The following is a 14064-nucleotide window of genomic DNA, read 5'->3' on the forward strand; positions in this document are numbered from 1 at the left end:
GATGATTTTACGGGCTGCACGAACAAACATTTTAAATGTTAATAGTTTTGTGTTTATTTTTACTATCTTCTATTTCTGGCAAGTGACATTGACTTCCTTGGTGGCGAAGTAACTTTCCTTTTAAAAGTCATTTGTTTCATTTTTAATAAACCAATTTTAAAAATTAGATAAATAGCAGAACAGGTGATATAAAGATCAAGAAGGCAGTGAGGGAATGACTGAATTTCAGGAAACAATGTCATAGCTAACAATAGCAGCTTCTGTTTACTGGACATTTTTTGTATGCCAGGCCCTAGGACAAAGGCTTTACATATAGGTGTGGTTATGGCGACATTTTTCCATTTGAGGAAACTGAGGCTCCGAGAGGTGAAGTCACTTGCTCCAGGTCACACAGCCAAGAGGTAGTAAAGCTGGGATTCAAATCCAGGTCGGTGGGTCTTTAGACTCTAGTCTCCTGTCTCCTCCTCCTTCAGTTTAGTTTTGGAACCTGAGACCCTGTACTTGGTCCCAAGGCAACTGGGATGGAGAGAAGTGGGTGGATGAGGGACGTTTGGAAGATAGAATAGACATGGCTTCGGGACTGATTAGATGTGGGGGCTGAGCGAGTAGGAGTCAGGGCCATGCCTAGGTCTCTGGCCTGGTGACAACATGGGCAGAGGGGACGTCCCTGAGTTGGAAATCAGGTAGGGTAAGGAAGAGGTTTGGATACGTTGGTGGGGGGAGTGGTCCAGAAGGCAGTTGGACACACGGGTCTGGGACTCAGGTGAGATGGCCACATAGCAGGCAGAGTATGGGGATCGACTAGTGAGCACAGGCACGGAGAGTGGCTGCTAAGGCTTGTCTGGCTCTGGGATGGGCTGTCTCTCAGATGGTAGAGGGGGCTTCTTCGGCAAGACGGGAAGTTTCCTCCTCCAGTGTCACTTAGGTGTTTTTCAGTGCAGGAAGGTGAAAGTTGGAGGGGGCTGGAAGCACAGGAGGCCTTGGGTTTTCCACAGGAGTCTTTATTACAGTGTAAATCCAAGCTCAGGCCTCCCCTGGGCCCCATGCAATGCCCCGGCGTTGGGGCTACTGGCGTCCGGGAGACACCAACCCCTCACGGCGCCTCCAGCGGCGGGTCACGGAAGTGCACAGCAGGTGCCCTATCTAGGCAACTACAAGTCCCAGCAGGCCCCGCGGCCAAGGTGCCTCGCCTTTCCTGGACTCCTAGAGTAGAGCCTCGTGGGAAATGTAGTCCTGGCCGCTCAGGCAATTTGCGCAAACTTCCTGCCGTGAGCGATCTGGACACCCACCGGCAAATGGCTCCGGCCGAGGCGGGGAGAGGGTGGGGATGGAAGGGAGATGGAGGGGAGCAGAGGGCTGCAGAGGGTGGGGGCAGGCGTCCCGCGGGCAGAGACAGCCCCTTCATTCGGCTTTGGCTTTGGATCCGGAGACTGCGGCTGCTGCCGAGGCGAGGGCTCCGGTCCCTGGGATCTTAGCTCGGATCCTGAGGGAGAAACAGGTGGGGTCACGAGGTGGGGCAGGAGACGGGGTAGGTATCTGAGAAGCACGGAGAAAGCTGGATGGAGGAACCAGCTGGGTGCCCAAGCCAGTCCCTACCCTCCACCTAATGGGGCCCGCATTGGAATTGCCTCTCGCCCTTTGAGAAGGGGACATTCAGTCCCAGGAGATTTAGGGACAGGGAATGGGGCGGCGCGAGTTCCCAAGGTTCCCCCCTCCGCATCCCATCCATCTTCACGCCATGCCCTTACTTAGCTTTGATGTGGCTCAACTGATTAGTCACCAATCCCACATACTGGTCAATCTGGGCCTGGGGAGACCAAGAAGGGACGGAAGGAGAGATTAGAGGGGGTCTTTCTCCCCAGTTCATCCAGGAGGCTGCTTTCTCCCCGACCGCCACATCAGGAGTTGGGGGAAGGGGCCCACCACACCACCTGCAACGCTAAACCTAATAAATACCCTTGGGAGTCAGAAGTTCAAGTTGAAGTGTCGGTCGGTTGGGCCACACTCCGTATTGGGAGTAATGTGAGGTAGACACACAAGAATTGGCCGGTGAGTCTGTGTCCTGGACACAATTGTTAATCTCTGAGTGAGCTGTGCATGCATGTGTGTGCGTGCACATGTGTGCGTGTGTGTGTTTGGGGCAGTGTGAGAGTAGAGGGCGTTGGTGTTGGCTGTCGAGTCCAGGTGGATTGATTTAAATACTGGTTTAATTCACAGTGTTCGCTGACTTGGTGAGCCTTGGGGATCCCAGCCTATGAGAGCGTTAGTTAGGACCATCTCTCTGGTGGGGATGGGTATCATTTGGCCCTCAGCTGTGCTGGAGAATGTCAAAAAGGGAATGTCCGTCCAGCTGCCTGTCCCTGGATAGGACAGATGTCATTTGGCCCTGGAGCTGTCAGTGTGGTGGCCGACAGTCATCCTACCCGATTTTGATGGAGCTCTGAGTCCTTGGCAATTCCAGGGAGTCAGGGCATCAGACAGTCCACCGGACTGGCTGGGATGGGAGTCAGTCAGACCCAGACTATGTGTAGGGATTAGAGGGCATGAGTCTGTCTGTCTGCGACTGGAATGTGTATTTGTCAGTCTCTGGTGGTATCAGGGGAAAAAGACACCTGTCAGGCTGCCTGTCTGTACCTAGGACGTGTCAGTCGGACCTTGGATCCGTTGTCAGGAAAGGGTATCAGTCCATGTGCCTTGGGTTGGGGCATGTCCGTCAGATCCTGGCTCTGTCAGGGGTGGGATTACCAGTTGGTCTTCCTGTGTCTGGCTAGGACATCTGCTGTGGGACCCTGGCTGTAGAGGGGGGACAGTCAGACCACCCATGTTTGACTGCCAGCTGAGGGTCTGCCACACTCACCTGGTGCTGCCGGTACAGCAGGGGGATGGTGAATAAACAGATCACTCCTGCGGGCACAGAGACGGGGGTCAGGGTTCTCCCAGCAGATTAGCAGCTCCATCCAGAGCCCTGAGCCCCACCGAACCCCAGTGACCCACCCCACCCCCACAGCCTTCCCAGCTCACCCAGAATGAGAAGAGTCAAACCATTGAAGACGGCACCCACGAAGGTCAGGATGTAGAAGAGAAGGGCCAGCTGGGGGTGAGGGTCAGGGTCAGCAGGGCCTGGAGGGCACTCCCCAGGCTGGGAACGTCCCCAGCAATGGCCCTCTACCCCCCCGGGGCGGGACGGTGAATGTGGGAAACCCAGGAGGGAGTGAGGGCTTCAGGGCACCTTGAAGGAGTCCACAAGGTCTTCAACCAGGAAGAAATGCCGAAGCTGGGTGGCCGCGGAGACCACTCGGGATGCAATCTGCTGGGACAAATGCTCCTTCTGCTCCTGAGTCAGGGTCAGGTCAACATCCAGGTAGGCCCTGGAGAACCAAAGGGTGCGAGGCCACTCAAGGGCTGGATGGGGCCCAGGCTGAGAGGTATGACTGGGACAAGGGCAAGAAATGGGGGTTGGGGCGAAGGGCAGGTGTAGAGGGCTAGGGTCAAGGTCAGGGTAGGGAGCCAGGCTCAAGGATTAAGGGTGAGAGGTTAGGAGCAGAGGTTAGAGCTTGAAGTCAAGGGTCAGAGCCTGATTTAAAGTTATGGTTGGGGTCACGTTGGAGTCAGAAACAGGAATAAGATGGGTCAGGGGTCAAGGCCAGGGTGAGAAGTTAGTGCCTGTTTTGAGGTGATGGGTCCTGACTTAGGGTCAGCACTGGGGTGTGGACAGAGGTCGGGGTCAGGGGCCGGGGGTTCTCACTGGAAGGGGTTGGTGCCGTCCCCCCGGTGTATGGCCTGAAGCACTTTTCGGTAAACCCTGAGAGAGATAGTGCCACAGAGCAGCAACAGGGCCACATGGGCGACCACAGACACGATGCTAAAGTGCAGGAGGCAGAGCAGGGAGACCATGAGGCCGGTGAAGACCACACCTGACGTCCTCGTGTCCTTCCAGTACAGCAGGTCCGCCACTGTGGAGGGGGTTGGCAATCAGGCTGGGGTTTGGACAGGCCTGGCTGACCTCTTGACCTCCCACTTCCTGTCTCAGGGCTGCACCATGACCTTTTGGCACATCTGTCTGAGCCTTAACCCAATTTCCAAATTTTCAGTTGTCTTCTTTTATTCCGTGCTTGCCTCCTCTCTTTGCTTCCTGGAAAGCCCAAGTCAACCACTAGCATCTTACTCATCTTACTCCTGCCCATGGATTATGCGTGGACACCATAATAAAATGGAATCTTATATAAACTTGTCTACTTCTCCTTCTAGAATTCCCTCCTAGCCCTCCCCAAAGCCCCTGTCCATAGTTGTCTATCCTAGCTGTAAGTCATTCTACTTCTTCTATGTGGGACGCCGCCTCAGCATGGCTTGATGAGTGGTGCGTAGGTCCACGCCCAGGATCCGAACCCACAAAGCCCTGGCTACCAAAGCAGAGTGCGTCAATTTAACCACTCGGCCACAGGGCTGGCCCCTGGAATAGCTCTTCATTCATTCCTTTTAAGGGCTATGTGGTATTCCATAGTGTGGCTCCATCATCATCCATTTGATTCAACCATGCATCTATTGCTACCCTCCCCCTGTTCCCCAACAGTGCGGCGAGTACCAACCTTCTACAGATATTCTTACTTCCAGGAGATTCTATTTCTGAGAGAATCCCATGGGTGCAATCACTGGGTGGACTAAGTATATATTTTCGAATAGCATAAATATTGTCAGATTGCTTCCTAGGAAGACTCTAACAATTCTGATTTCCATGAGCAACACGAAAGTGATCTTTTCGCAGCAGCCTGCCCAGCAATGGGTATTCTTGTTATTTTTATTTTTTGCCCACCTGACAGGTGTAAAGTGGTATCTCCTCCATACCCCTACCAACACGCCTTTCTGGGTCCTCAAGGTACTAATAATAACGCCGTCCTCCTTCCTAAGCCCTAACTCAAATTTCTGACCCCTTTCTGAGACCCTAAACTCAAGCCCTGACCTCTGGACCCCGGTGACCTGTGGACCCCAATGTTTCATCTCAGCCATCGAAACCTTTAACCACCCTCCCTATAATCCGATCATAGTGGAGCCCTGAACTGGAAGCCCAGTATCCTTTCTTTTCCTTCCAGACTCTCTCCATCCTCCCACCCTCCCTCCCTCTGACCCATGCTGACCTGTTCCCCTCAGGGTCTGACTCCCCCCACTTCAGCATCCTCCCTATACACATCCTCCCATGTACCTCTAACTAGGGCAGGCCTCGCCCGCCCCACACACACCCAACGCCGGGTCCTTCCCCGCAGGCTCCCGGAGGCCGGTGCCAGTGGGTGGGGGAGGGGCCAGGTCGTCTGAGGCGGGGGCTAAGTTTAGGCACGCTGGGGGGGAGGGGGCCTCGGCCACAGCTGTGCTGGCCCGTCCAGCTCCTGAGTGACAGCGCCGCCTGGGCCTGAGGCTGGGGGAGGGGGCCTCCCTGCTCTTGGGCCCCAAAGCCCTGGCTCTGCCGAGAGGAGACCCCACGCTTCCTCCACGCCCTCCCTAGACACCCCCGCAGACCCCCAGCCCCAGCCTGCAGCTCTGGGGAATCTGGGACCAATGGGAAAAATCCCCCCAGATTCGAGGGAAATAAAAGCGGATCTGGACCCCTTCCCACGGTCCCCAACCCTCGTCCCAGCCCACCCCAAACGCCCACCTTTACTCCCCATCTCCGCTCCGAGCGAGAGGCTGCGGACACTGCTGCTTCTCGGGGATTTTGCCCACTTTGGTGGAACCCGGAGGGCGGGAGCGGGGGGGCGGGGCCCCCTTACACCCAGCCAATGGCTCTCCACAGAGGTGGGGACAGTTCCAAAAAGGGGCGGCTCTCTTTGCAAACAGCCCAAAGCCGTGATGTCTGTAACCAAGCCCTGGCCGTTCGTGGAGGCTGAGCGTATTTTAAAGTAAGGCGGGGTCTATTTGCAATTGGTTAAAGGATGTGGTCGGGGAAGAGGAGAGTTTCTAAAAGGCGTAGAGTTTAATTAGAAATGTCCCATGGCCACATCCAGAAGACAGCCTTATTTTTTCAGGGGTTTGGCTTGTCCAAAATCAGGCTGTAGGGGGAGTACTGCAAAAGAGGGATTATTTTTTTTTAGCAATCAGCCAATCCTAACGCTCGAAGGAGGGCTAATTTCTCAAGTGGGAGGGAGAACTATATAAAAAGAGCCAATGGTAATCTTAGATAAAGGGAAAAAATTTTAAAGGGCGGAGTTTATGATGTCTAGCCAATAGCAATATCTCCTCCCCTCACTCCCCTCCGTTCCTTCAAGAGGTTGGTCCCTTTAAATTCCAATCCTCCCACCCTCGCTGTGGTCCAACCGAGCATCTTCACTCACGCAGTTTACCTAGAAGGTGTGGTTCCAACGTGAATTCTGATTGGTCCGTGCTATCGAGGCTCTGCCCAGTGATTGGCTCCCGCTCCAATTGCCCCCCCGGCTCTTCCTCCTTCTGGTCCAGAGAGGGCTCATCAGGCCAGCAGTTCGAATCCCGGGATCCCGGTGGGGACGGGGTACGGGCCTGGGGGGTCCCAGAGCCGGGGCTGGGCTGTGGAGTCAAGACTTCGTGCGGCGAGGACTGAGCGACTCCGAGTTGTAGGTCCAGTTCTGGCGCGTTAGAGAGAGAAGGCAGTGAGCATTCACCTTGGAGGTGCCCAGAGAAGAGACCACCCACCCCTTGTGGCTCCGGTCCCAGCGCCTAGGACATCTCACCTTTCCCAGCCTCTCCAGCCTCTGATCTGTCGGGCTCCTCGTCTTCCAGCGGGGTGGAGCTACTGGTGGCAGAGTCCTCCCCGGACCCCGCTCCCCGGGCCGCCCAGGCCAGCTGGTCCAGCTGAAGCCCCAGGTCCTCCAAGGGGCGCTCGGCCGGCGGGGCAGCGTCGGGGTCACCGCGGCGCCCGGGCTCCGGGGATTGGCTCAGGCTGGGGATGCTCTCCAAGCTGTCGCCCAGGCCAGGCTGAGGGGGCGGCTCTCGCGGTTCGGAGACTGAGCGGCCCTGGGGCCGGGGGCGGCGGGCTGCTGAATCCCGACGCGCCCCGGAGCCCACCACGCCGTCGAAGGCAATGTAGGAGAAGGTCAGCTCCCGAGGGGTGCCCCAGTCCTGCGACGTGGTTTCTTCCTCGTCGTCCTCCGAGAATTCCCGGGCTGTGTGCAGCTCCCGAAAATCCGAGTCGTCGTTCCCTCCTGCAGAGAGCATCGGAGGGCCGTGAGCGCCTCGGAGCAGCACCCCGACCCTATCTCCTCAACCCTCCCCTCCCCTTCAAGTCCCACCCTCACCTCCTCCCCCTCCACTTACCTTCTGTAGAGTCAGGGGTAGAGGAAGCTGTCGACGGAGCTTCTTCTGCGAGAGGGAAAGAATCGAAGACTCTTAGAAGCTTGGACTGTCCGAATCACAGAAGTGTGCCCGTCCTGGAGACTTGGACGGTCCGAATTAAGGAATCTTAGAATATTTTAATCACGGGACCTTTAGAACATTCTGCATACAGACTGTAAAACCTTAGTATCCCTGCTATCAGAAGGTCAGTCTTAGAAATTCAAATCCAGGAAACTTCATCTTAGAATCCTCAAATTAGGAATTTTAGGTTTCGATTCATTTCATTCCTTCAGTGACCATTTATTGAACGCCTACCTGCCAGCCAGGCACTGTTTTAGACCCTGAGGATACAATTGTTGACAAAACAGACAAAGCCCCTACCCTCACACAGCTTACACTCTATGGGGGAGACAGACAATCAACAAATACCTGATGTTGGGTGTTAAGTGTGCAGAGAAAAACAATGCGGGGAAGGGAAAGTGAGGGGATGCTCTTTCAGACAGGGTGGTAAGGAAGACATCGCCGATAAGATGACATTTGAGCAGAGACATGAATGAAGAAAGGGAGCCATGAGGATATCTAGAGAAGAGTCTTCCAGGCAGAGGGAACGACCAGTGCAAAGGCCCTGAGGTAAGCACTGTGCTTAGCATATTTGACGAACAGAGAGATGTGAAGTGACTGGAGCACAGTGACTGAGGGAGAGAGGGGTGGGAGATGAGGACAGATAACGGGGGTGGGGGTGGGGATCATGTATGGCCTTCCTTTGTAAGCCAAGGTAAGGACAAGATCTTAGAATGTTGAGATGAAAGTCTAAAATGCTGAAACAATAAATTCTTAGAATTTTGGCATCTGGACTCCCAAATACGCAAGTGGCTAGATCTGAGAATGTTGAAATCCACGGGGGTGTGGGACAGAGAATATTTGACAGGGACTGTTAGCGCCCTGGGCTTACAGATCACGAGGATCAGATAAGGCGTTTCCAACGTGGAATCTAGCCGCTCAGAGCTAGCTCGGGGCTCAGCCTACAGAAGATGCTCAATACCGTCTGGAAATTGAAATCGGACGCCGCCCGCCCCCACCTCGTTTCCTCAGCTGGGGAATCGGAGGCCAGGAATCAGAGGCCCAGGGCGGAGTGGGTCTCCTCCACGGTCACTCCCAGTCAGTGATATAATCCGCTAAGGACCCAGGAGTCCTGGCCCCAACCCAGGATGGCTGTTTCCCAGGGACAGGAGGTTGGACAATTGGGGAGAGGCCGGGGCTGCCTCTGGGTCTGGGCAGGAAACGGAGGTGGGATGCCGAAGATGGGTGATGCGGGGTGGTGGGAGGGGGGAAGTCAGACCCCTCTTCTCCATCCTGGTTCTATCCCTCCGTCCAATTCCCCTCCTCGCCGGCTGCGGCCAGCACCAGGCCGAGGGGACAGCTCCTGGCGAGCGTCCTCACGCCCGGGTGGGGCCCGGCGGCGCATCCCAGCGCCCAGCGCGCCCCCCGCCAGCTATCTCAGTGCCCCCCATCCTCCGCCCCGTCTCACTCAGGTCCTCCGGGTCAGGTCGCCCCCGTCGCCGCTGGAACGCGGGGGGAGGGGAGAGCTTCCTTTGTCTCCTTCGCCTCCTCCCCCATCCCGGCTCTCCCGCCGCCAGGCGCGGAGAGGAGACCAGGGAGGAGCCCACCCGAGGCCTCTGGGCCCACACCAGGCTCGAGCCTCCCTCCTACTCACTGCAGTGGGCGAAGACCGGCAGGACCTGCCCCATGGCCCCCCTCGGGCCTGCATCGGGACCCCCGCCCACTCCGGCCACGCCGCCCTGGGCCTGGGGCCGCGGGCGCTCATCTCCGCCGCGCCCACGACGCCGCCGCCATCCTCGCCGCCTCCTCCTCCCGGGCCGCTCCAGCAGCCGCCGCCGCCGCCGCCGCCCTGTGCTCGGCTCGGCGGGGGCGGGCGGGGCCGCGGCGGGGAAGGCACTGCAGCGCGGGGCCCGGGGCGGGGCCAGAGGGAGGGGGCGGAACCTGGGGAGGGCCAGGGGCGGGAGGGGGCGTGGCTTTTCTACTAGAGGGGCGGGGCCAGGAGGGTCGGCTCCGGGGCCGCAAAGGCGTGGGGGGCGGGGTCTAGGCAGAAAGGGGCGCGGCCTTTAGGGAAAGAGGGGCGGGGCTTAGGCGGGGAGGATGGGGGCGTGGATCTCAGAGTGGGTTGGGGCTGAGCTAGAGGCGGTGCACAGGAGAGGGTATACTCTACCGCTGTGAGGTGGGATCTGAGCCTGGATTCTCAGAGGGAGTGGGAAATGGGACGGGAAGGAACTATATACTCAGAAAGTTTTGAGACAAGAGGAGGAGCTCAGACATGGGTGGGGCTTAAGCCAATTTAGAATTATTCAGAGTTGGGCGGGGCCAGCCAGAGACGGAGGAGCTGGAGGCGTGGCCTAGAGGGAGCAGGAAAGAACCGGCAGGGGAGCGGGCGCGGCCAGAGGGCGGGCGTCACCTGGAGAGAGGAGGCCGGCTTTGGCAAGCCAGCGTGGGGGCTGGGCCTGTAGTTAAGAGGCGGAGCTAGAGGCGGGGTCGGGACTGCGAATAATACAAGCATCTGAGACAGTGGGCTTGAAGGGATGAGCGGGACCTGGAAGAGGAGCAGCTGAAGCCCGGGGGTAGGACCCAGACGGGAAGGGTGGAACTAAAAACATAAAGGATTTAAAGATTTGGAAGCCGGGAGCTTGGACGGAGCAGGACTGGGAACCCGTAGCCAAGAGTGTGGTGTTGAGAACACGGATTCTAGAGTTCGTTTCCCTGCAACACTGTTCCCTTCTTCCGTGACTCAGTTTCCTCTTCGGTAAATCGGAGATGAGGACGTAAAATAGTGGGTAGCACATGGGGAGGGCTCGTTTGCTACTATTACCATTTCTTCCTGACCCAGATCCCAAACCCCGCTTTGAAGGTGCGAGAGAGAGGATACCCAGAAGTCCATTCCTTTCTAGAAACTCGACCTGAGTGCAGGTCAGGATATAAGGAGATTTAGGTGGTTTAAAGTCTCACAGTGGAGGGGATTAATGCGGGGGGGTGGGGCGGGCAGGTGCAGAGGGCGGAGCCTTCCTGATCCCAGGGCCAAAGGATGGCAGCCTTCGCCCGCCTGCTGGAGCGTCTCTTCTGGCCAGCTCGCAAAGAAGAGGAGGCAGAGGAGGAGGAAGGGGAGGGGCGCAGGACTCCCCACGGGCCTCAGTTCCTCCTGGACGCGCCGCGATGCGCCCAGCGGCCGCACGGGGGTGCGGCGGCGTCCTGGGGCCTGCGCTTCGGGGCGAGCGCAGCGCAGGGCTGGCGCGCGCACATGGAGGACGCGCACTGCGCTTGGCTTGCGTTACCGGGACTGCCCCCGGGCTGGGCTTTCTTCGCCGTCCTCGATGGCCACGGCGGGTCGCGAGCTGCCCTCTTCGGCGCGCGCCACCTGCCGGGCCACGTGTTGGAGGCGCTGGGACCCGCGCCGGGCGAGCCGGAGGGCGTGTGCGAGGCGCTGCGCCGCGCCTTCCTGAGCGCAGACGCACGCCTGCGCGCTCTCTGGCCCCGCGGCGAGCCGGGCGGCTCCACCGCCGTGGCTTTGCTCGTCTCCCCGCGCTTTCTGTACCTGGCACACTGCGGTGACTCCCGCGCGGTGCTGAGTCGCGCTGGCGCCGTGGCCTTCAGCACCGAGGACCATAGGCCCCTCCGACCGCGGGAACGCGAGCGCATCCACGACGCGGGCGGCACCATCCGCCGCCGGCGCCTCGAGGGCTCTCTGGCTGTGTCCCGGGCACTGGGCGACTTTGCCTACAAAGAGGCTCCGGGAAGGCCCCCTGAGCTGCAGCTCGTTTCCGCGGAGCCTGAAGTGACCGCCCTGGCACGCCAGGCCGAGGACGAGTTCATGCTCCTGGCCTCTGACGGCGTGTGGGACGCGATGTCTGGCGCTGCCTTGGCGGAACTGGTGGCATCGCGCCTCTGCTTGGGCCTGGCCCCAGAGCTTCTGTGCGCACAGCTGTTGGACACGTGTCTGTGCAAGGTCCTGGGGGTGGTGCCTGGGATCATCGAGGGGCAGAATCGAAGGGATTTAGAGAGGAGGGGCTTGGAGAGGCATGAATAAAGCTAGAGGAGGGGGTGGGGCTGCACTAGAGGGCGTGGCCTGCTGGAACGGGGCAGAGCCAAAATATGGAGAGGGCCGAGCCTGAGGGATACCTTGAGGCAAGATGGAAGAGTAGTGGTGCTGGATAGTTAAGAGGGAGGGATTTAAGAGAAAGGGCGTGGTCTTTTGCAATGGGGCGGGCCTGGGAGGTAGGCGTGGGTCCTGAGATATGATCGGTATCAGAAGAGCGGCTATACAGCAGGATGGGCGTGGCTTTGGAGAAGGGGCGTGGTTCTCTTTAATGGGGCAGGGCTGGGACAGTGAGAGGGCGTGGTCTAAGGGTTTGGTCCAGGTGAGAGGGCTTGGTTTAGACTGGCAGATGAGCGGAACTTGAGAGAAACGGGCATAACCAGAATGGGGCGAGGGGCACCCCAACATGGGAATTGTTGGGAAGCTCTGCTTCCAAGGGCATTGGGCCCCGTGCTGGGACATTCAACCGTGTCGCACCAGGCTCTCTTTTCTCCACCTTTTCCAGGGCAGCCTGGACAACATGACCTGCATCCTGGTCTGCTTCCCGGGCGCCCCCAGGCCTCATGAGGAGGCGATCAGGAAGGAGCAAGAGCTGGACGCAGTCCTGGGCCGCAGGGTCGCCGGTGAGCAGGCGCCAGGAGCTCGGCGGCAGGGGTGGTCAGCAAGCAGGGGAACCCCCATAACCCCTGCCTCCTTCTCAGAGCTGTGTTCCTCTGCCCAGGAGCCCCCCAGCCTGAACACGGTTTTCAGGACTCTGGCCTCAGAGGACATCCACGATTTACCTCCCGGGGGGGGTGTCTACTGCAAGTGAGTCGGGGTGGGGTGGGGTGGGATGCGGGGAGGGTGGTCGGAGGAGGGTCCCCTCCACAGGGCCTCGCTCTGCTTTCCAGGGCCGCTGTCATCGCTGAAGCCTATTCTCAGCTCTGCCAGGCCTCAGGAGAGCGCCGGGAGGTGAGGACCCTGTGTCTTGAATGCTACTCTCAGGCCCATGTAATCCAGCCCCACCCCTTTGGTGATGGGGAAATGGAAGTCCGAGGGGACAAGGGACTTGCCTGATATGTTAATACATTCTCACTCCTGGCCCTGAAGCTTTGTGCTAGACATGATGGGTCGGGGAGGGATGCTGAGCGGGGAGAAGAGACTGTGTTTCCCTCCAAGAAATGTGTGCCCTGCCTTGCTCCGTAAACCTCCGTCATCCCCAGCACCACCCCCTCCATCCAGAAATAAGGCAGAAAAATGCAAGGAATGTTGATGACCAAGGCCTGGTTGTGCTGCAGAGACCACCAGGACGTCCCCGAGGTGGTCCAGGTCTTGGATAAGAGAGGTTGTAAATTGGATCCAGGGAGCCTCGGAGAATTTGGAGATGTCCGAAGAGGTGGTGGGAAGAGCCACATAAACGAAGGCACGGGGCGGGGGTCAGGGAGGAGATGGGAGAGAGGAAGCTGGGACCAGAGCCTGAAGGCCTTTGCCGGGCAGAGGGAGTTTAGCTGTTACCCCTCAGAGGAGGGGGGTTGCTGGTGGTCTCCCAGTAGCACTGGGACTGATGTGTCAGGATTCTTTGAAATGAGTGAAAGAAACCCAATTCAACCTGGAAGAGGAAACCAGGGAATTTACTGGGCCAGGTAATTGAAGAGTTCAGAGACTTGAGGCATGACCTCATCCGCTTGTCAGATGACGTCATCAGGAACCATCTCTCAGCTTTATTTTCTCTGAGTTGGCTTCATTCCCAGGCAGGGTCTCCCCGCATGAGGGGGCAGAGAGTTGCTGCTCCAGGTTCCTGTCCCACAAGCCTGCCATCCCCAGAGGAGAGGGCACACCAGTCTCCCGGGAGTGGTAGCGGTGGTTTCAGAGCTGGTTCTCAATGGCCACGCCGGGTCACATGCCTGACCAGTCCCTGTGGCTCTGAATGGCCAGGCTGGGGTCATGTGCCCCACCCCCAGGGGTTGGGGGTCTACTCCACCAAAACCGGATCGATTGAGAGATGGGGAATGGTGGACCCTCAAAGAAAAATGACAGTGGAGCTTCCAGAATATAGCGGAGTAGATACTAAAAGGCAAGGAGGGGTTCCTGTTCATCGTCTCCCACATTTTGTGTTACAGAAGGGGCAGAACAGGGCTGGGCAGCCCACTGGCACGCATTCAAGCTCTGCTCTGGACTTGAAGACATGACAGCTTTGGGGACCCTTTGCCCAGTTGGGGTCTCAACGGAACTAAGGAACAAAACTGCCTTTTTCCAGCTATGCAGACTAGCGGAAGGAAGATAAGCCGATGGAGGAACCCCACAAAGCTTATTTCCCCATCTCCTACTTCCCTCTCACAGAAAGTCTTATGAGAGGGGAAATTCCACTCATCATCTAGACTTAAAAATAAAATCCCAAACCCAATGTTTCTGAAATATTTAGAGCTGAACGGACCCTGAGAGATCACCTAGTTCAAGAACCTTCTCTGCCCCTTCCCATTTTTCATGTTTTCAGGTGAGGTAGGAAAGAGTCTTAATTGTTAAATTTTAATTACATAATTCAAAATACATTTTTCTGCTTGGGAAAAAAACACCACCATTATTTGCCCGGTCATTTGGCAAATATGGATTGGGGATCTCCTTGTTCACAGCCACGAACCGGGCAGACCCACTGAAATTTCTGCCCCACTGGGGGCCCCCTCCGAGTGTGG

At 57.7% G+C, this 14064-nt stretch overlaps 2 protein-coding genes across 6 annotated transcripts; one reads left to right on the forward strand and one right to left on the reverse strand.

Annotated features, from left to right (window-relative positions):
• Positions 1–985: 985 nt before the first annotated feature.
• Positions 986–9226, reverse strand: RTN2 (reticulon 2). 2 transcript variants are annotated; one of them, XM_023649909.2, is made up of 10 exons: positions 9008–9226; positions 7276–7320; positions 6693–7163; positions 6330–6587; positions 3746–3953; positions 3230–3368; positions 3022–3091; positions 2858–2904; positions 1749–1807; positions 986–1483 (listed from the first exon to the last, which is right to left on the reverse strand). In XM_023649909.2, the coding sequence occupies exons 1-10, from the start codon at positions 9039–9041 to the stop codon at positions 1402–1404; spliced, it is 1413 nt and encodes a 470-aa protein (XP_023505677.1). In that variant the 5' UTR covers positions 9042–9226; the 3' UTR covers positions 986–1401. The 2 variants fall into 2 exon arrangements, with proteins under 2 accessions (XP_023505677.1, XP_023505678.1); XM_023649910.2 differs by lacking the exons at positions 6330–6587; positions 6693–7163; positions 7276–7320; positions 9008–9226 and adding an exon at positions 5645–6035.
• Positions 9227–10362: 1136 nt separating this feature from the next.
• On the forward strand, positions 10363–13946 carry PPM1N (protein phosphatase, Mg2+/Mn2+ dependent 1N (putative)). 4 transcript variants are annotated; one of them, XM_023649912.2, is made up of 5 exons: positions 10363–11305; positions 11901–12018; positions 12097–12202; positions 12286–12346; positions 13495–13946. In XM_023649912.2, the coding sequence occupies exons 1-5, from the start codon at positions 10388–10390 to the stop codon at positions 13561–13563; spliced, it is 1272 nt and encodes a 423-aa protein (XP_023505680.1). In that variant the 5' UTR covers positions 10363–10387; the 3' UTR covers positions 13564–13946. The 4 variants fall into 4 exon arrangements, with proteins under 4 accessions (XP_023505680.1, XP_023505682.1, XP_023505679.1 ...); XM_023649914.2 differs by having other exon boundaries at positions 12117–12202; XM_023649911.2 differs by having other exon boundaries at positions 12266–12346; positions 13495–13778.
• Positions 13947–14064: the final 118 nt, after the last annotated feature.

Source organism: Equus caballus, chromosome 10 (genome assembly GCF_041296265.1).
Source record: "Equus caballus isolate H_3958 breed thoroughbred chromosome 10, TB-T2T, whole genome shotgun sequence".
In the NCBI taxonomy this organism is placed as follows: Eukaryota; Metazoa; Chordata; class Mammalia; order Perissodactyla; family Equidae; genus Equus; species Equus caballus.